Genomic DNA, 22729 nt, shown 5'->3' with positions numbered 1-22729 from the left:
TCCCCTGTCCATCTCTGTAGTGCATTAGGGCCGAACCCCTTATCTCTTTCCCTTTATATCGCATAGGTTTCCCTCTCAGGATAACGCTGTATTTAAAGCCTGTGGTTTATTCTGGGGAGTGGAAGTGTGAACACAGGCATAGGGAGGAAGCATTTATTTGATCGCACACTGATGTGGAGTTATCTCCGCAGAAGTGGGGAAAAGCAAATCTTAGGGATTAGGCATCTAGGGAAATGGATGAAGATTTTGTGTTTTACACTTTCATGGTTTTATCATTGTCTAGTCTGACACTGCTCGAGGAAGTTTAGAGGGTTGAGGACATATTTTAGAGATCACAGTTGTTTGAGATGCATCTAAATCTGCAGCCCTACAGCAACTAGATTTTATATTTTAGCGGAGCTGTGAACTCAGAGTCTGAATTGAATGTGACATGAGAGAAAGATTGGGTGCAGTAAGATGGTAAATAGGCAAGAAATTTCAATTGCGTTTGACAACAGTAAACAGAGTGTGACAGTGTTCAGCTAGTGATGTCTGATTTGTAAACAAGTTGAGTTTGAGTTATTTTTTTATGAATTGGTCAAAGCATTGCCTGAATCAATCTGAATAAACGTACTATTTTTCGCTCTGAATCGAATAGAGATCATAGAATCATAGAGATACTGTATGCTGAATGAATTGGACTGCCAGACAGCTCAGAGTTTATTACTGATGTGGCATCTAAATCCTGCACTGAAAGTCACATCACTGTATTAGGTCATATTTGAGTGTTTGTTATAAAATTAATAGTTCTGACTCTAAGTTCTGATTGGATGAGCAGAATTTGAAACCGTTTTAAAACGCAGCTCTGAAGCACATATATCTATGTTAATGTAAAGTTATTATATTACTTGGGAATGGTAAATAGTATACAGTTATGCTACATACATTTTTTGTATATGAGTTTGTTTTATTCTGATTGTTAATAGAGAGAGAGAGACAGAGAGGGAAATATCTATATATATAGGCTATTATTTTGCTTATAACTGTCAGGATGTGTGAGATGTATTCATGTCTGTGTGTGTGACATGATTTAGTGAAAATTAAATGTAAGGTGGTAATTTTTGTATGTGGGACAAAAATGTCACCACCAATACATATGGCTTTTCAAGGTCACACACTGACTGGCTTGGTTTGGCCATCTATAGGGTCTATCCATTTTAGATGTGGGTCACATCTCACTAAGTTTTTGTCCTCTTTCTACACCAGCATTATTCATTAAACTCTGCTGCCTGTCTTCTGCAGTACTGTACATTTATGTGAACGTTCCCCACAACATCTGTTTGTTTGTGTGTCTGTCTGAACCTTCATCCACCAGCTGACATGTTCAGCTTCTATGTTTTATGAGCTCTGTACCCACATGCCCAGTTGGACACAGGTTTCTTGAAGCACAATGAGAATCATTTAAATTTGTATTTCATGATATTGTCATTTAGTAACCCATTGTATGACATTGTAGGAGTTAATTAGTTGATTATTACTTTTTAATACAGAGAAATATCAGATCTTATTTTAATGAGGCACCTCATAATATCCTAATCCTTCCATAAAGCAGTAATAAAGTCGAGAATTTCATTATTTGATTAGATGTAGATGAATATGTCACCTACAGAGAATAACAGAAAATGTGAATCATCCACTACATTACAATTTCCTCTGTGGGAAATGTGTTGCTAAAATATACAATCATGTGAATTCTGTAGTTTTACATATTATGACATAATAAAAAATCATCTGGTCCTTAAAATGAGGTAAATACAACTTCAGATGAATAACAACACATGACATATTACACAGTGTCATGGTTTATTTAAAGGGTAAGTTCGGTATTTTACACTTAAAGCCCTGTTTACAGATTGTTTCTGATGAAATAGAACGGTTAAGATTAAAATTTGGACACATGCTGCTGTCCCGAGAATTTTATGTTTCTTTCGCTTTCCCCAAAACCTCTAGAATGGGTATATAGGTGCACTGAAACAATACTTCATAAAACGCATTAAACTTTCGTTTACAAAGACGTGAAACTCACCGAGTGGTCAGGGGTGTTCACTGATATGCTCACACAAAAATCGCTGCAAAAGATGCTTTCCAACAGGTGTTTTACCATTCGTTGTAAAACTGTGGATCTATTTTTCCAAACGTCTCACACCCGTAGATTCTTCCGTTGAGAGCTTGAATAATAGACACTCCAGCCCAGTTGGTGGCGATAATGCACCTTTGCCAATTGCAAGCAAACCGCTGGCATTTCATTGAATACACAGAAGAAGCAGAATAAGAAGCGGCGGAGTAATACCGTACCTCACACAGCACATTCAATACAAGTCAATGGAGTTGGACAAAAACTACGATAAAACCTGTTGGAAAGCATCTTTTGCAGCGATTTTTGTGTGAGCATATCAGTGAACACCCCTGACCACTCGTTGAGTTTCAGGTCTTTGTAAACGAAAGTTTAATGCGTTTTATGAAGGATTGTTCCAGTGCACCTATACACCCATTCTAGAGGTTTTCGGGAAAGCGAAAGAAACCTAAAATTCTCGGGACAGCAGCATGTGTCCAAATTTTAATCTTAACCGTTCTATTTCATCAGAAACGATCTGTAAACAGGGCTTTAAGTGTAAAATACCGAACTTGTCCTTTAAGAAAAACTAGGCCAAAATAGAAAAGCCATGGCTGACAAACTCTGGCTGCGTTTACACTTGGCATTAACATGTTCGTTGCTCAGACTCGCTCTCCCAGTTTAAAACTAGATTAAAGACGCATCTCTTCAGCCAGGCATTCATATAATACTTTTAATCTTACAGTTCAATCCGACCTCTAGTTTATAAACGCCAGAGGAGAACTGGCCCCCGACTGAGCCTGGGTTCTCCCAAGGTTTTTTTTTTTTCTCCATTAGGTCACCTGATGGAGTTTTTTGCCACTGTTGCCTTTGGCTTGCTCAGTTGGGGATATTTGGGATATTTAATTTAATTAATCAATCAACAATACTATTGATCAGCATTACCAAACGTGGACGTTTTCCACTAGAAGCAAACATTGATGTATTATTTTAATTTAATACTGTGAAGCTGCTTTGATACAATCTGTATTGTGAAAAGCGCTATATAAATAAACTTGACTTGACTTGACTTTACATGCGATCACCGTGATCCAATCAAGCAGATCATATCATAAGCCAATCTGGACATGGTGGGTTTACACATGTCCACATCAAGTATCTGGATAACAGATCGAATCCCGCATTCCAGCAAAAAAAAAAAGAAAAAAAAAAGGATGGCTCCGGTGCAAAGTCAACCTGAAGTGATGGGTTTTCTTTTTTTTCAGTCAGGGGACATTTTACAAATCTCGCAAAATGAGGAGGATGAAGAGGCTGCAAGTACTAATAATGTGGATAGATGCCGTAATGGAAACGGTACAGAGAAACGTATGGGTCCAAGAACGTTGCCAGCTGTGGTGGGAGAAATGCGCCACCTTCTTTACAGAAAATGAATGGTTCTGCTTTCGGGTGCAAAGGCAAACATTTCAGTATATTTGCGATGTACTTCACACTCGACTGTATCGCAAAACCCCACAGCTCTCAGTTCCGGAGAGAGGAGGGGGAATAATGACAGTGGACGGGGTTTTGTGTGATGTCCACCTGTGAATGCAGACACGATGGCTGGATTGTGTTTACATTACACTGAGATCCGATCACAATGCGTCCTCGACTACCTCCGATCCTGGACATGCTGATAGGATAACATTCCGATCAGAAGCGCGTTTACACATGTCTTTTCAAAGTGTATGTGGACAACATCCGGATACAGGTCGCATGTTAATGCCAAGTGTAAACACAGCCTAAGTACACCCTTACTGCTTCCATAGGAATTAAGAGGGTAAAGTAGCAGTCAGACACTGCTAATCAAACATATTTGATTAACTGATCATCAGCAGGTGTGATCACCTCTATAAAAGCAGAAGTTTTGGTAGTTTGCTGATCTGGAGCATTCAGGTGTGTGTTAACATAATGCTAAGCAGGAAAGACATCACCAATGATCTTAGAGAAGCAATTGGTGCTGCCCATCAATCTAGGAAGGGTTACAAGGCCATTTCCAAACAATTTGAAGTCCATCACTCTACAGTGAGGTAGTGGAAAACATTCAAGACAGTTGCCAATCTTTCCAGGAGTGGACGTCCCAGCAAATTTACCCCAAGGTCAGACCGTCCAATGCTCAGAGAAATCGCAAAACACCCAAGAACTACACCTCAGACTCACATGTTGAAATCAGTTAAAGTGTTTAATGTTAAAGTGCATGACAGTACAATAAGAAAAATACAAGTATGGCATGTTTGGAAGTGTTGCCAAGAATAAGCCTCTTCTTTCTAAAAAGAACACAGCGGCACAGCTTGGGTCTGCAAAGTTGAATCTGAACAAAACTTAAGACTTCAGTGTCCTTTGGACAGACGAGACCAAAGTGGAGATGCATGGCCATAATGCACAGCACCACTTTGGCAAAAACCAAACACAGCATATCACCACAAACACCTCATACCAACTCTTAAGCATGGAGGTAAAGTGGTGATTATTTGGGCTTGTTTTGCAGCCACAGGACCTGGGCATCTTGCAGTCTTTGAGGTGACCATGAACTCATCTTTATATTGAAGTATTCTAGAGTCAAATGTGAGGCCATGTGTCCGACAGCTGAAGCTTGGCCGAATTGGGTCATGCAACAGGACAATGATCACAAGCAAAGCAAGTCTACAAATCTATGTATTTATATATATGTGACCCTGGACCACAAAACCAGTCACATGGGTCACAATTTTGAAATTGAGATGTATACATCATATGAAAGCTGAATGAATAAGCTTTCCATTAATGTATGGTTTGTTAGGAGGACAATATGTGGCCGAGATACAACTATTTGAAAATCTGGAATCTGAGGGTGCCAAAAAATCGAAACATTGAGAAAATCACCTTTAAAGTTGACGCATTTATGTTTGTGATTGTGCTGCATTCACTCACAAAAGTCCCAGTAAAACTACCGTAAATACCGTAAAGTTAACTACTTTACGGTAGTAAATTTACAAAATATCTTCATGGAACATGATCTTTACTTAATATCCTAATGATTTTTGGCATAAAAGGAAAATTTATCATTTTGACCCATACAATGTATCCAGGGTCACATATATAAATGCAACCTGAGCCTTCCTTTGGCTGTTGTCTTCGCATTGCTCTATGGGTAACAATCTAGTGTAGGCTACATCAGTTTTGCACTATACATCAGAATGCTTAATAGTGAACTATATATGGAATGAAATTGTTCACTAAGAATTTGGACAGAACTATAAAATGCTGACATCCTATATAGTGCACTGTAGTCTCTCTCCCTCTCCTCTGTTTGTTCACATTAGAAGCAAAGGAACTCCCTGGAGTCCTCATCAGCAGCCCATACACTGGTGGGCATCCATCAGCTGACAATAGATCTTTTTGAGAAATATTTCATTCTGACTATGAAACTTTATTTTGCATTATTTTTATGCCAAAATATATTTTTGTCCCTATGACAACGAATTATTTAGTTGTTTTTCCTTGTGTTTGTATATGTAGCATCATATTCAGGATGAGCCTGTCACAAACTTTTTTTGTGGCCTAAAGGCATACTTGGTAATTTGTTTTTCATTAAAAAGTTTAAAACATAAAGAAATGAATAGCGCTAAGTAAACAGTTTTTTTTTCTGCTGTGCTTTTTTTATATAGTCATGTAAGGTTTCCTTTGTGATTATTTGATTGCACATGCTGAGATGTTTGAAATCTTTTTTGTTAGGGTTAATTTTGTGATTGCTATGCATAAGGTGTATACTGAATTGCATTTTTTATATCTCTCAAATGCCTCCCTTTTCTGTGTATCCCCTACAGCATGCATAGTTGCATTTTCGTCTCCCAAAAACTGAATCCAAAGATTTGATGCATATCCACTGAAAAAAGATCCTTTTCATGCCGAGTTTCCTGTTAGTTTGAGATTGATCCGTGATGTTTGTGTGGGGTGGGCATCTGTCAGACATGTATGGAACATGTTAAGCAGTCTGAAGTGAGATGTGTGATCAGAGGGACCTCTCAATGAGCTCTGACTGTTAACTTGGTCAACTCTGACCTCTAGTGAGCCTGCCTATATCTCTATAGACAGACATAACACGGCTCTCAATGACCTCTTTGGCTCTCTATCGTTTTTTCCCTCTCTATGTATAATTAATGTCTGATTTGTGAAGCACAAATCAATTTACATTAAAAACAGAAACACTCTGAAGATGTAATATGAACATGAGTCTAGTGTCCTCTGCCATGTTTTCTGCCCTTAAGACATTGTGATATGCATCAGCATTCTCTCAAAGGGGCATGCGAGTAACAAGTCTGGGCTTATTTATTCAGTAAACAGTTAAAGTTCAAAGCACTTTAAATAGGGAAGAGTAACACTTTATTTATTTTTTTACTTTTTTAGCCTAAAGCTTAGAATTTTTGCCTCTATCATCTTTGACATGTCAACAACCAATAACCATGTCATCCCCCCTCCCCCCTCAAATCACATTCTTACTGTATGTAAAAACAAAGCAAAAACAAAAACAGCCTGAGTATTATATAGAGTCAAATGTGAGTCCATCTGTCTGACAGTTAAAGCTTAGCTTGACCCGAAATTGGGTCAAGCAACAGGACAATGATCCCAAGCACACCAGCAAATCTACAACAGAATGGCTGAAAAAGAAAAGAATCAAGGTTTTGCAATGGCCCAGTCAAAGTCCAGACCTCAACCCGACTGAAATGCTGGGGTGTCCTCCTTAAAGGGTTAGTTCACCCAAAAATGAAAATTCTGTCAGTAATTACTCACCCTCATGTCATGTCAGACTTTCGCTCATCTTCGGACCTCTGACGTGAGTTCACGGGAGCGCCACGATGCATGCGCGAGAACTGAGAAGATGACGCAGATAGGTGTTTAAAATGGTTCTAAAGTGTGCATTTCCTGGATGTCCAAATCGTGAGAAACCATTGAGAAAATGTAAAAGTGCCTTACCAATGGCGCAAAATTAATGGCTTACCTTTCACACTTTCCCATCAAATGATCTTGAGCGGCATCTTCTCAGTTCTCGCGCATGCGTCGTGGCGCTCCCGTGATCTCGCATCAGAGGCCCACACTGAAGTTGTTATTTTTGGCCACTGTAGTCACTTGGACTATTTTAACAATGTTTTTACTAACTTTTCTGGGCCGGCAGAATGAAATTACTCTGAGAGCTGGAGTGAGAGACAGCTCTTAGATTTCATCAAAAATATCTTAATTTGTTTTCCGAAGATGAACAAAAGTCTTACGGGGTTGGAACAACATGAGGGTGAGTAATTATTGACATCATTTTCTTTTTTGGGTGAACTAACCCTTTTAGAGAGCTGTGCATAAACAAATACCTGCAAAACTCAATGAACTGAAGCAACTTTGTAAAGAAGAACGGGCCAAAATTCCTCCAGAATGATGTGAGAGACTGATAAAGTCATATAGAAAATTAGTTCTCCAAGTTATTGCTACTAAAATGGTTCGTCTTGCTATTAAATCATGGGGTCCACTTAGTTTGTCACGCATTGCTTCTCCATTTTGGCTTTATTTTTGTTAAATAAATAGTCACAGTGTATTTACCTAGTATTTACCTAATTTTAAGACCTGCCAAACACCACATGATTGTTTTTAAAGGGATAGTTCACTTTGAAATTAAATTTTGGTATGTTTTAGCTTACCTCAAGGGCATCCAAGATGTAGTGAATATATCTATGCACCAGTCTGCGTACACGTCACACACCAGGATGCGCTCGCGCCCTCAGATCACTTGGACGTGGCTGTGTTACAAGAGGTAAAAGCGATATAAATACTGTTCGTTTTCTCACACAAACCGCTCGTTTCGTGTCTTAGGCCATCAATGTGTACTTATGATGGGGAATTGTTTAATTTGGATAATGGGGAATTGTTTTAATTTGGACTCTGTGCTTGCTCTTTGAGACCGTGACCATAGACCTGCATGATATGACTGACAGACAAGAACGGTTTGACCTAAAAATATCAAAATTGAAACTACTGCGGAAAAAAAGACACCTACATCTTGGATGCCCTTGAGGTAAGCTAAAACATACCAAAATTTAATTTCAAAGTGAACTATCCCTTTAATGTTCTGATACGTAAAACCATATAATTCAAAAGGGTGTACTTTCTTTTTCACTTCACTGTATTATAATATAGATAATTTTAGTTAAATTAATCAACACAGAAACATAAGGTAAGTGTTTAAAATTGTATAATATGATGACCCTAAAACCTCAAATTTCACGTTATGGTTATAGAAAAGAAATTTAAGGTGGTTCTTGATGGGAAAGAAATGACTTTAGTAGTATTGGTTTACTGCCTGTGAATTTTTCAAATTCTGTATTTGTCCAGAGCCACTGACCCTGATGGAAGTCTAAAAAAATCTCTGGTAATCTCTTGGAAACTGAGTGTTTCATCCCTTGCACACAGCTCTGGTCATTTTTAGATCAATTTGAATAAAGCACTAATTTAAAACTGCTATTTTCGGGTCACCTAAAGAGCCAGGAAGCGTTGCATTCAAGCATTTGTTTGTAAACAGTCATTTCATCTGTTTCTCTGTATTTTGTGTACTGTGAAAAGGAGCCAAAAGTGTGCTCGTGTTCCTATTATTCTGAATGAGGATTATTCTCAAGAGAGATAATAGGTTTATCGGTTTCTCACGCACATTCTTGACCCAAAGATCATGTCTGACGGCATCCAGCCAGCAGAAGATATCATTCAGTGATTCTGCCTGTCAGAAAGAGAGAGAGCTGGAAGACAGCAGAAGCATACAAACAGGGAATAGATAGGGCAGAGACTGACAGGATAGGGCTGGTGTGAGACTCTCTCTCATCCAACGGATCCCCAAATTATTTGGTGTTGAAAGGCCCAGACAGGACGTCAGGAGACACGGAGAGCGCTGTGTCAGGCTGCTGAGCAGATAGAGAGGTGAAACAGACAGGGAAAACATCTCCTCAGCTAGTGTTAATTACGTCTCCTATCACCCTGTCGTCTGAGGGTCAGCGCCGCCACTCGCTGGGTAACAGATGAGTCACTTCTACAAAACTGATGTTGTTTGGTCACAGTTTACCATGAATTCATATCAGCATTTTTCTTCTTATATAAAAGGCAATTTTAAATATATAGCTTTTTTTTGTATTATAGCATCCTGACAAATTTTCTGTAAATTGCATAAATGAATTCAATATACACATGCAATACCTTTAAAAAAAAATGAGGTCTGTAAAAAAGAAATAATGTTTTCGAAAGAAGTCTCTAATGTTTACCAAGGATATTAAGTAGTATTGTAATATTAAGTAATATTTTGAAATATTATTATAATTTAAAATAAGTTTTTTTTTTTATTCCTCTAACGGCATAGTTTATTTTCAACAGCCATTACTCCAGTCTGCACTGTCACATGGTCCTTCAGAAATCATTCTAATTTGGTGCTCAAGAAACATTTCTTATTTTTATCAATGTTTTTTAAGGACTCATTGATGAAAAGAAAGTTCAAAAGAACCGTATTAATTTTGTAACATTAAAGATGTCTTTGCTGTCATGTTTGATCAATTTAATCTGTCCTTGCTGAATAAAAGTATTCATTCTTAAAGTATTTAATGAAATTAATAGTCTTTTAAAACTGATGACCTTAAATTGTAATAGGTAGTGTATATAATGTCAACATTTTTAATAATTGTATAGAATACTAGCATTATATTTAACATTATATTTTCCAACAGATTATTTAAAAAAAGAAACATTTTGTGAACTCAATTCACATAATCCTTAACACTTGAACACGTTTCTGTTAGAATGTTTCAAATCTGTCAGAAATGTACTTTAAATGTACCTTTTTAAAATGGAAAAGCACCCGTTTGATAACAACCACCCCCTCCTCCTCCTCCTCCTCCTCCTCCTCTCCTCCTCCTCTTCTCCTCCAGCGATATTAAATATTAATCTCCTCTAGTCTATTTATTCTCAATCGATACGCTGTGTTAACACCAAGACTTGTTTCCCATCTCAGCTCAGGCTCTGGTGATTAATATGGCAGTTAGTGGCATCATCTCTTACATTCACTGGTCAATGTGTCATTACTTTCTCATCAAGATCGTGGTGTGACGACCCCGGCACCTGCCACAGATGGCAGAACAGTGTAAATGATTATGTCGATGCAACTTAATGGATCAGTAAATCTACAAGGAATTGGCAAGCACCCGTGATAAATATAGCTAATAGGCCACATTTGGGGATGTGAGATGGGTATGTACAAACAGTCATGTGGATTATATTGCAGCAAAGGTGTTGGTATAATAATTAAAAAGTGGGCGTTTATTTGGACGGACAAGTAGTGAGATTGTTCAGTGTTGGTTTTGTGTGCATACTAAACAGACTGTTGTTTGTAGTAAATGATGAAAGTGTGGAGAGAGTTGGGCAGCAAACAGCCATATGGTGATGTTTGTGTATGTGTAAAAGTGTGAGTACATATGCTAGTCTTTTTCTATGGCACAAATTCAAAGCTGATTTTATCCCCCCTCGCTATCCACAGGTTTTCCAAATGAGCCGGCAGCAGAAATCGCCCTGAAGACTGTGCATGACTGGATCGTGAGCAACCAAGATGAGGTAGGAGCCGCGGGAAGCGGTTAACTCTTATTTCACAGGTCGTCGGCTACGAGCTTTAAGTTAGAGGAGAATACCTGGTTTGAAGGGCAGATTTTTTATCATAGGAAATGCTCACAAACAAGAGGAAGTGGAAGTGTTGGAACCAGGATCCACAGTCCATTTCCCTGATGGAAAATCAATTAAAACTCACAGCTCTTCCAGGAGGAATATGTGAAGTGGCACCTGCTCTCTTCAAATGTCATGTTTGTCTCTCTCTGTCTGTTTGTGCCCGTCTCATGACACGTCCTGCTGTTTATCCACTACTAAAGACTTGTTATGATTATGCTAGAATCTGCAACTTTGAGGTTTGAGCACGTTCAGCAAACCATTAATGACCTGCCTAGTCTTATATGTGAGAAACCAGGTCTAAACAAATATAGGCCAACAAATTCTTTGTGAAAGCCCAAACCCAGCATGCCTTGATCATCTATGCAGCTTACTTACCTTCACACGCATTGAATTAGAAAGTATTTCAGCTTGAATAACGTCTTTACATGGTCTGTTGACTTTTGAAATGGGTTTGTGCTGCAAACATCTATTCAGTGCAGGAAGATGGAGAATAAGTGTGAATAAAATAAGGCTAAATGAATTTTGGAAATCAATTAAGTCGTTGCGGTGCTGTTGAGAGACTGAACGCATGAATGTGTAAAGCGATGTTGACAGGTGGATGTGCTAATTAAGTGTTTGACTTGACAGATTTATTTGTGATTATTTACGTCATTGTCTACTCTTAATTACTCCAGTATGTTAAGACCAAATTGACTGTACAAAGCATATTACGTGATTTGTTTTGACAGTCATAAGTGTAGATAAATGAAATTTACATTAACTGAAATACAGCTGCTGACCTACCAGCTAATCATCCTGGTGTTTGAATGAGCGAGATCAATAACTCAGCAATCATAAACTGTAATGTTGTGCGTACTGTTGACTGAGTGGTACTGTGACAGTGTTAATCAACATGGGGTCTGTGGAACCCTAAAAGATATGAAATATCAGATTAGTATATTGTGCAATTTATGTATTAGTATATACAGGTATTTTTGCCATTTTGTCACCATTTTTCTGTTATTTTCCTTAATGGAAATATGATCGTTATCATTATGACTTTGCATTGATTACGAACAACAAATGTGAAACACATTTTCTCAAATATAAAATTAATATGTTTAGAACATAGAAGTTAGAACCATAGTAGCTATTTTATAAAGCATCTTTAAACTGTTCTAATTTGTCTCTTGTACACTAACCTTAATTGGAAATCAAGTAGTAGTAAAGCTATAAGGATGTGCCCAATCATTTTAGGGGCCCTATCTTGCACCCAGCGCAATTGACTTTGTACACCGATGCATGTATCATTCCTATTTTGCACCCGCGTACAGCGGACTTTTCCCTCCACAGACACACGTCGGTAAGTTAGGAAATACACTTGCACTCCCCGGGGCGGTTCAGCGCAAAGAGGAGGCGTGTTCCGGCGCAAACGTTCCTTCATGCTTTTTTGCAGGTTTAGAAAAGAATTGCGCCACTAACCAGGAAAAAATAGTTTAAAGTCAGTGGTGCGTTGCGCATGTTATTCATAAGCTATTTTAAGGGCGCATGCTTGGCCATAATCAATGTAGCGTGTGCACAACACGCATACACTTTGATTCTCTCATCTACACAGAAGCAGCAGTTTTCATTTTTGCAAATCATACATTATTACAATAGATAGATAGATAGATAGATAGATAGATAGACAGACAATTTATTATAAGAGCATACATCTAGCTTACACATTTACCCAAATTATCATACGCCTGTTTAACCGAAGTTAATTTGGGTGGGTTTCTCCATTTCAATGTAACTTCTCTCTCTTTTACGGCCGTGACGAGAGCGTTGCTCTCCTTGGCTGTGAACTGCTCCTGGCGCGCGCCTGGCAAATCCGCCGTTACAATAGCAATCTGCCATTCACGTTACGCCCAAACCACACCTATGAATAATGAAGCTACTTCAGACCAACCCCTTTTAGATTTGCATCGGGCGCAAGAGTCATTTATAAATAAAAAAAATAGAAAATAGCAACAGCGCCCAAGACCCACCCACAAAGTTACTTGCGCTTTGCGCTTGATACTTGCGTTTCAGATCATTAAAATAGGGCCCTAGGTGTTTTATCCATTAATCAGGCATTGCAACTGTCAATGGGGGTCTGACTGTGATGCTGCATACAGTATTGCTATTGTTTTGTAATTAAAAATCAAATCACTATTACTGGTCTTGAATGATAATTTCAAACTACTTTAATGCATTTACGCCAAGAAATAAATTGGTTTATGCTGATGTTGCTAGAGGGTTTCCAAACTTGTGGAGGGTGCTGTAGGAAACTTTCCCATTCAAGAACTGAACAGAGATATTGTTGATATTAATATGCTTTTGTTGAGCAAGAGACTGCATGTTTTTCTGTATAATGGGACAAGTCAAAAAACATTTCTTAAATGATGATTTTTCTGTTAAAATGTAAAAATTAAAATATCCATGCGGAATGATGAACTGAAATATAAATACAGTAACTCATGTGTATATTTTTTAGTTTTTTTTATTATTCACTGGACTTGGTGTAATAGACCTCTGGCTTTCAGTCATGTACCGCTGACATTGACTTTGTTTATATACTGCCATAATTCATTTGCTGACCCCATTAAGACACTGCTGGTATTCTGCCTTGTTAGCAGTATTTTCCTATTATCTTAATCCAAGTAAGCTCATATATAAACTGAATTAAATTATGTGAACATGTAGCAGCTGCAATACTAACACTTTGCTCGTGGAAGAAAATGCAATCACTCTTCATGCTGAAGGTTTTTAAGGAATCCTGGCTTTTCTATAAATCAATCAATCATGGTGTGCTCCGTAGCTTGTAAAGAAGAGTATGAATGGAGTTGTTCTACGAGAAACCTGTTGTCATGCAGTCACATAGAAATAAACAAACAAACATAACTTTGTGGGTACAGCTCTCATTCCTACGGGCTTCTTAGAATAGATTGCATAACAGATTTCTGTGCCGCTTTTATTGAATGGCTTTTACCTGCGGGAGCAGAGGGCAGTTTAATTTATTGTGATTGTTAGGCCAAAGCAAAGCCTCCAGGATGATTGTGAACTGAGGATTAATTACAGAGCGTTTAGCTGGAGAGGACAAAACACAGCAAGAGCAGTAAGAGGGATTTATTGTTCTGTTCTAATGGCGTCTTCACCTGAAGTGTTACCTGATATTGTTACTGACTTCTAACATTGCTTCCTTCTGGCTTCTATTTGTTTTATTTTTATTTTAAAAGAATAAGTAGAGGCTAAGTGTTGAGTTAATTGCACCTGTTGATAGTATTTTTTTCCCCCATTTTATTTCCAAATGTTTTCATCATCAGATGACAAATGATGATAAGGTACCTTTATAAATCTCACTTTTTGTGGGATTTTGATGCCTTTTATAGAGACAGTGACAATATGACAGGAAATCAGGGGATAAGAAAAGGGTGAGTAGGATGGAATCATGACACAGGACTTGAACCCATGTCTCACTCAAATATGAGCATGTTGAACAGGGTTCTAATACCAATCATGCTTTACAATGAATTTAAGAAAGGAGATACTTTGATAAGGCTCTGGTAGTGTTTTTAAGTTAATAAAGCTGTAAGAACTTCTTTAAAAGAATTCCTAAATTATTCATGGTAAAGGATGACTGCCTTTAGCTCTTTATTTGATGTTCCCTGCTGATTGTTGCAGATGTTATCACAGTAATATTATTTCTGTTCACCCAAAAATTAAAAATTCTGTCATCATTTACTTATTACCCTCATGTATTTCCAAATCTTTTTGACTTTCTTTCTCATGTACTGTAGAACACAAAATAATATTTTGAAGAATGTTGGTAACCAAACAGTTTTGGTGACTAATGACTTCCAGTGTATGGACAAAAAACACACTTCATTTCACGTTCACACTATCAGTTTTTGGGACTGACAACCACATTTACTTACAGGTGTGAGTCTTGAAATGTCTAGTTCACACAGTAACTTACAGTAGTCTCTTAAATACTGTATGTATCAAAGGGGGTCAAGCCAAAAGAAATATCAAAGATGACCTATTTTATTATATCTATTCTATTCTATTCTATTCTATTCTAATCTATTCACTAGATTCCATTGTCTCAGTGGCATCTCAGAATACAGTTGAAATCCCATGCATGAAGGATAATCTGCTGTGCTGATAGCATCTCTATCCATAACAGAGAGAATGCCATTACGGGCTTGGCATGCGAGAGGTGCATTAGATCGTCGAGAGCATCCAGGGACATAAGTGCATGTATGCACTACACTGTTAACTTCACAATAAGGTGCATTAGGCCTGGCTTGTAAATTAGGGCCTGGGCTCTTAGCCACCTTAAGATGCCTCTACTTATATGTGTAATATATCATGGTAGAGCCGTGCTGCAGCACCTCACACTCCGACAATTGTGATTGATGACTGAAGGTTAACCTTCGCGGGCCAGGGTGTATGTTCACTATGCCGCAATGGGGAAGAGTAATGGAGATGGGGTTTTCTGATGGAAGCTGGGCTGCAGTGAGAAGGGGGATGGGGGATTCTTTCCACAGAAATACAGTAAAGGGCAGTTTCTCTTATTTTACAGACATTTTATAATGTCTGAAAGAAACTATGCTTTATTTATTTATTTATTTTAATTCAAATTGGATTCTCAGTTTCAGACTTTCAAATGTCTTTGTCAGTTAAAGATATGGTATATCTGGAAGAAGTGTAATTATTATTATTATTATTAGTAGTATTATTATTAAAATAATTAAATTAAATAAATGCTGTTCTTTGAACTTTTGAACAAAGAAACCTGAAAATAAAATATATCACAATTTCCAGAAAATTATTACTGTAAGTACCACAACTGAAATAATAGGAAATGGTTTTTAAGCACCAAATCATTATATTAGAATGATTTCTGAAGGATCATGTGACACTAAAGGCTGGAGAGATGATGCTGAAAATTCAGCTTTGAAATCACAGAAATAAATGACATTTTAAAATGTTAAAATAGAAAAGATTATTTTAAATTGTAATAATATTTCTCAATGCAGCCTTGGTGAACATAAAATACTTCTTTCAAAAGCTTGCCAACCCCAAACTTTTGAACAGTATTTATTATTTATTTGTTTAGTTTTTTTCAGCTTGTGTAGGTTCAGAGTGTTAATGCAATTTAGTATTTAATAAGGCACTTTTGAAGGAACTCTTTCATAACTCTCTCAAATAAGAGTGATGGATTGCTGTAGATTTGACATAGTGATTCAACTTTGCAGCAACTATATTCCCTCATCTCTTCTTAAACGTTAACTTCCTGAAAATTCTACCCACACAAAATGGTGTTACAAACACCAAAAGGACCATAGAAATACATACGAGTGCTTCATCCCTCCTGTGTGGACTGTGGTGGTCCAGGCTTCAGGGTCACGCTCACTCCGGAGGTTCTTCATTTAATGCGAGATAGATAAGCTTTGTGTTTATCTCCTGGTCCAGCTCACCATGGCCCTGGTAGAATTTACAGAGCTTCTGTGCCCTGTGTAAAAACATTCTGAAAAGCCAAGCAGTGGGTGTTATTTTTTCCCTATTGTGGTAAATTTGAGCAGAAATGGAGGAGCACATCATCTTCAGCACTGCATGTTCCAGCTCTGTCATGATCTCTCACATCTGAGGGCATCAAAGTAGGAAGTCACGCTTTCATCTGCTCTTAAGAGTCCAGACAACTCTGCACCCTCTTTCTCTCGGATCTCTTTCTCATCAGTATGAATTCTATATGACAGCCGTAGACCGTCAATGAGCCCCCTGCCCCAATGAACATGATGAATCAATTACACTTGCTGCTCTGTTTTCAGAGCTTTAATAAACTGTATCGCTCTATTTCTTAAAGCACCGGTCCCTAAGCCAAACTGGGTCACATACCTGGAAATGTTCAGTCACGGCATGTTTTAATAATATGTGCAGTTATTTCTTTAGTAAGGTTAACTGAAATGGCAAAGACCAAATGCACTCTTTTCAGTCTACACTTCCACAGTGTTTGTGATAGTGCTACTGTTTGCGCTGCCAAGCATCATATCAAGTGGTACTTTATTCCAGTTCAGATAGATATGGTTATTCTATTTTGGAGTTTTGGGGCCACTTTTTAATAGCCATCAGACAGACAGACAGACAAAGCTCAGCATGATTGCAGCTGCTCCAATCAAGGCCACTGATTTTTCATATGCCAGCCGTGCGCTACATCTCCCAGCTCCAGTCGTCTATTTCCCATTTTCACATCTAATTCAAAGTAATTCAGACCTACACTGCTTTAATCTGCCGTTGAAAAATGCAGTGTGACACTTTATTTGGCTGTCGCTTCTAAATTTGCAACCAGCAGACGGTTTAATATAGTGTCTCGGACCCTGGTCCAGACGGCCCTCATCACCCACGCGGCTCTGACACATGAAACAGATTGTGGAGATTCCCTCCTAATAAAACCTTGACTGAACCGGGAATACATGCCATGCTCAGAGAAACTAAGCGTTACTGTTGTCACCGCATAGTGGCTTTTAAGGAATGTGGTTGTTTTTCCTCCTCAGGGTTTCTGTGGGTCTTAAAAAGGTCTTAAAGCGTTTTAATTTGCCCTTCCACAAAATTGCCCACAAATTAAGGCCTTAAAAATGTCTTAAATCAGAGCAAAGTCTTAAATTCATAAAGTCATGGCATTAAATGTTGCTTGCACTGCAAAAAAAAAAAAAATGAATATCTTCCTCAGTATTTTTGTCTTGGTTTCCAGTACAAGCATCTTAACTACTATCAAGAGTTACAGGAAAATTATCTGAGTTTACACTTAAAACAAAAACAAATATGTGGGTTTGAATTAAGCTTTGAATTAATTTTAATTAAGTTTCCTCGAGCCCATTGGCAGATTTGTTCATTTTTGTTTCATTTCATAGAAAACAAGACTGTCATTTTGCTTCATAAGTAAATGTATATTAATTTAAGAATCTTTCAATATTTGCACTGGAAAACAAGACAGAAGACTGAGAACACCAAGAACGTTATTTTTTGAAGTAGGATGAGAAGGTACAGTTAAAGTTATGTCCATATTCTAGAGGTTAGGTTTTTTTTTTTTTTTTTTTTTTATGAATTAAAAAGTAATGGCGATCAGTTGGATCCCTAAATATTTACATGTAGAGAACATATTGTGGTGTTTTTCCTTCACTTTTTTTCTTAACATTTTCTTTACTTAATCTTAAAAAGGTCTTTAAAAAAGTCTTAAAATCTACCTTTATAAAAACTGCAGAAACCTTGCTCCTGTTTTGTTTAACTTTATAAATGTTAGCCATCTGTCATTTAAGGGTGCGGATAATAAATGCAATCCCCCACAGGAGCTCTGAAAACCGAGATTGAATGGATAATAGAAACAAATGCCTGTCGTGATGGTGCGATTGGCTATCCGAACGGTAAATATCATTTCAAGTACAGCAGGGATTGTGGCAGGTAAGACTGTAAAATGACATCAGGGAGATATTCGTTGTCATTTTTGGAAGGAAGATATATTGAGAATGTCAAACGGAGAATAGGGCAGAATGGCTTTCCGTTGTGGCAATTCCAAACAAACAGCCAAGTATACATGTATATATGACCTAAAGTCATCATGAGACTCAAGCTCAAGTGCAGTTGCCTTTATTTGACAATAAAAATGAGGTATGAGTGACAGAGTTGCCTCCGAGGCAGCAGCCAATCCCAGAAGACGTTGTGAAAATGCCGGAAAAATTTTGTTTATGAATGTATAATTTATTCAGTACTGAAACGTATCAATAGATTATGTTTTAGAATAATAAAAACAGATTGTTTATTTAAAATCAGAGTAGAGTATTGGGTCATTATCAAAAGATGGTGACAAACCTGTCCTTTGAGAGTTTATTTAAAACTCTTTATTATTTAGCAAATTTTTTAAATACTTTTTTTGTCAAATGCTTAGAAAATAAAACCTTGTCTCAATGATCTGTTACACTTTTTTATATTAACACTGATTTGTTTATATTTTAATCATTTTGTTTTCTGGGGATAAGCAGTAGTGCAAGGTCTAAGAATTTAGCACAAAAAAAAAACCCACATCAAATAAAGTAATTCATACTATAAATACTTTAGAAAGAATGCTTGTCCCTTTGTTGTCAGTAAGGTTATTCATGTTAAAAACTTATTTTGAAAATGTCCTTACTATAAGCTTTTAAGGGAGAGAGAATAACTGAAGTGAATTCCGAACATTTTGTAAGTCAGATATTCAACATTGCCTCGATGTTGAGTGTTCCAAATGAGTCTTTTTTGAGGTTCTCTTTAAGTTCGGATGCTACCTTAGAAGGCAGTATAGGCAGCATGGCAGCTCACTGGGTTTTGGAACAGAGCTAAAGTGTTTTTTAACTTAAAGGTGAAGTGCTCTTTCATGTGGAACGGTTCGCATGTCTTTCATCGCTGTAGGTGGACACTGGAGACCAGGCGGGGGCGTTCACCAGTTGCCAGGCGGCCCGGTTCGGTTCAGGTGAAGTCAGTGAGAAAGACACAGAAATGTCAGATGTTTCTCCTCAAGGTGCTCACCGAACTGAGACGCTGGCATCTCTTTTGTATCTCACGTTGGTGTCACACCTGCCATCGCTATGCTGAATCTTGTGGTGTGCAGAGACATCATACTTCAGAGTGGCTGCAGGTCTTTTTTGAAGTTGGCTGGCCTAAAGTTTGTGCCGTGCTGCCATTGAGAAACCTGCTGGAGTGAGGTCAAGAACAAACTGAAGACAGCGAGAAACTCATGTTGTTGTATGCACACACACATTTACACACATTACCATGATGGAGTAGCTGGTAGTCCGAGTTGGAGTCACTCCAGGGTACCGCCACCTGAGACCTCTTTAAGCACTGCTCACTTCCCCTCTGTGTGTCCAATCAGAGCGCACAATGCTGAGGGTGCACTTTTATTTTACTCTCTACTGTCATGGAACTATCAGTCTCAATAGAAAAGGTCATAACCTGTTTATCTAACACAGCCCTCTATTACTTATTCACTGCCCCAAAAGGAAACAGCTGTGGCTTTCAGAAAACTTGCGTTAATGCTTGATTGTGTGGTGCTATGTGTCAGCCAGTAGCATTAAGCTGTACTGTTTATACGGTACATGTATACATATTTGCCCTGATGTCAGTGGATAGGTTTACTGCCGGTTAAAAAAAATTTTTTTTTATGCTTTTGAAAGAAGTTCATTATGCTGATCAAGGCTGTATTTATTTGATCAAAGATATAATAAAAAAGCAGTATTGTGAGATATTCTATTATTACAATTTAAAATAACTTTTCTATTTTAATTTATTTAAAATATAAACTATTCCTGTGATTGCAAAGCTTGATTTTTAGCAGCCACTATTCCAGTCTTAAGTGCCACATTTTCCTTCAGAAATCATTCTATGCTTATAGTACTCAAGAAAAACAGTTGTGATGCATAATATTTTTTTTTATGAAAATCTTTACTGACACTAGTGGTCAATTTAATGTGTCCTTTCTGAATAAAATAGTATTTTAATTACAATAAAAGTATTGAAAAAAAAGAATAACCCAAAAGTACTGAACGGTAGGTAGTGTTCGTTTTGTAGGTGGCGATAAGTGACCGTCTTTATGAGTGATTCAATTAACCTTACATTAATCTGATTTGTTCAAACCCACTGATTCAATCAACGTAATAACAAGAGGCCGTTTGAGTGAGTCATTGAATCAGTCATTTAACCGATTCATTAAAAACAGTGATTCATTCAGCAACGCCACTACTTTGTGTTGCTCGGAGACACACAACAGCGTTGCTTGAATCTTTTTGTGTTGGCGGAGCAAAAATAGACAAAAGAAACTGGCAATATTGTGGATAAAGTAAATTGCTCAGTATTATTAGCTTGTTTTTGAACTCTTGTCTTTGAGCTTTTTTATCGTGACTCTCCGCATTACAAGTACAATTCTGTACCAGCTGAGCTACCGAGCAAGCTTAGTACATCAGTAAAACCGAACATATGGAGCTGGTTAAGTGATGCAAACTCCAAAATATTTCCATTTACAAATCATATATGGCAAAAAGGTTTTTAAGGTCATAGCTTAGTATTATGCAAGGAGCCGCGTGAAAACAAGCCTTTATTAATCCATAATCTGCCCTGTAATCATAATTGTGTGTGAAAATGATTGCTTGCTGTTTTACTGCCTCTAGTGTTCATTTCTGTTGGAACCTGCGTTTTGTAAAAAGTTTTTCCAATGAGCCTGCCTTACTTTTTTACATATTTGTCTGTTGAACTGTTGTATAACAACCTTGATATACGGCCATAACTTATTGCCTCAACTTATTTGTGTGATATTGTTTTAATATAAAATCCATCTGAGACCATTATCTGTATCTATAAATGTTGTTTTTAAATGCACATAATGGCCTAATCTTTGTACATCCATACAAGTCATCTTCTGAAGAAATGATTTGTTTTTCTCCTTATGTGTCATTTTCTACAGTAAAACTAACACAATGCTAATTGGATTATATATTCATGAAGATAGAGAATAGACTAAACATAAAGAGAATGATAATTGAATTCAGTTGTTTAGATGTGTTGATTGTTTTTATTTTTTATTACAGTCTTCAAGAAAAGGCGTCACCTTAATCACTTTGTTGACAAATTAATTGTCCTTCTGTCTCTAATGCAGTGTGTTTGACAGCCTTACATTACACAAAACAGTGTAATTACATTGTCAGTTTATTTTCTTAAACGTACATTTTTTCATAATAATAATATTATGAAATCTGGAAATGTGTTATCTTTTTTCTTACTCGTTGATAACGAGTGCTAAATGAAAGAAATAATGTGAGAACTGAACTGTAAACAGGCAGCGAGGGTTATAATTAATCATCGGATCAAATGAGAGATATACATAGCCCAAGGTTACAGCCAATTGCTTTCACAGTGTCAATATCCCCTCCACGATATGCTTGCATGAAAATCAATTTCGATGATGCCTCTGAACTCATGAAGATAAAAGTTTATATATAAAGACCAATTTGACTGTTCGGGAATATGGGAGAGAAACCTGCTCATCAAAAACCTGCTCATCAAAAACCTGCTCATTCAAAAGACTGTTTTTTGACCCTTATCACTCTTGATAAAAGAATTAGATATGATTTTAATGAGCTTCACTAATTGCATTTACATATATTGCTCTCTCATGATTTCTGTTGCTTTACTTGCACAATTCTAAAGATGCAAGTTAACTTGCTTCCAAACTCTCACACCTGATCCATGAAGATTTCATCCCATTCGACCCTACTTATTAAATTTGCATTCAATAGAACGGGCCTAGCTCTGAGAATGTAATGCAGAAACAACAGAGAGCCGGTGCACGTCCTCCAAAATAAAGTGATGACATCCTCGTCAGTGAGTCGTTTATCATAGGGATTAATTATGCTTGCTATCTGTGGCTCACAGAAATGGAAGATTATGAAAAATGTAATGGCCACTTTTTTGCCTCTCTCCCTGGTGATTGTATTAATATGGATTAAGCCATAAACCTCAGGCCTAAGAATGAAAAGACACTTGTCAGCATTTTCTGTGCTTCATGACAGAGGCGTTGCTATTATTGAGGATCTGTTGCATATCTTGACTGACAGGAGATTATGGAAGAATAGATCATGCTCAAGTACATCAAGTACATTACTTCATGTCTTCCTTCCTTTTTCCCTTATTTTCTTCCTTTCGTTCCCGTTTTCCTTCCTTCCTTCCTGCATGCCTACTTTCCTGTTTTTCTTTATTCTTTCTGTACTGTTTTTCACTTCCTTTCTTCATTTTTGTACTCTTTCTTCATTCCATCCTTCATTGACTCCACTTGTCCTTCTTTCTTTCAGAATGAGCAGTTTT

The 22729-nt window shown here is 37.4% G+C and overlaps 1 protein-coding gene across 1 annotated transcript in view; it reads left to right on the top strand.

Annotated features, from left to right (window-relative positions):
* Positions 1-22729, top strand: part of macrod2 (mono-ADP ribosylhydrolase 2) — a 598881-nt gene that overhangs the window by 437919 nt on the left and 138233 nt on the right. The window contains exon 8 of the mRNA XM_081351444.1: positions 10659-10732. Within this exon, the coding sequence (XP_081207570.1) occupies positions 10659-10732 (74 nt within the window). The remainder of the gene's footprint in view (positions 1-10658; positions 10733-22729) is intronic.

The sequence above is a fragment of the Scardinius erythrophthalmus genome (assembly GCF_964197995.2).
Source record: "Scardinius erythrophthalmus genome assembly, chromosome: 21".
NCBI classification, from domain to species: domain Eukaryota; kingdom Metazoa; phylum Chordata; class Actinopteri; order Cypriniformes; family Leuciscidae; genus Scardinius; species Scardinius erythrophthalmus.
The sequence above is the reverse complement of the archived record's forward strand: the minus strand, read 5'-3'. Positions and strand labels throughout refer to the sequence as shown.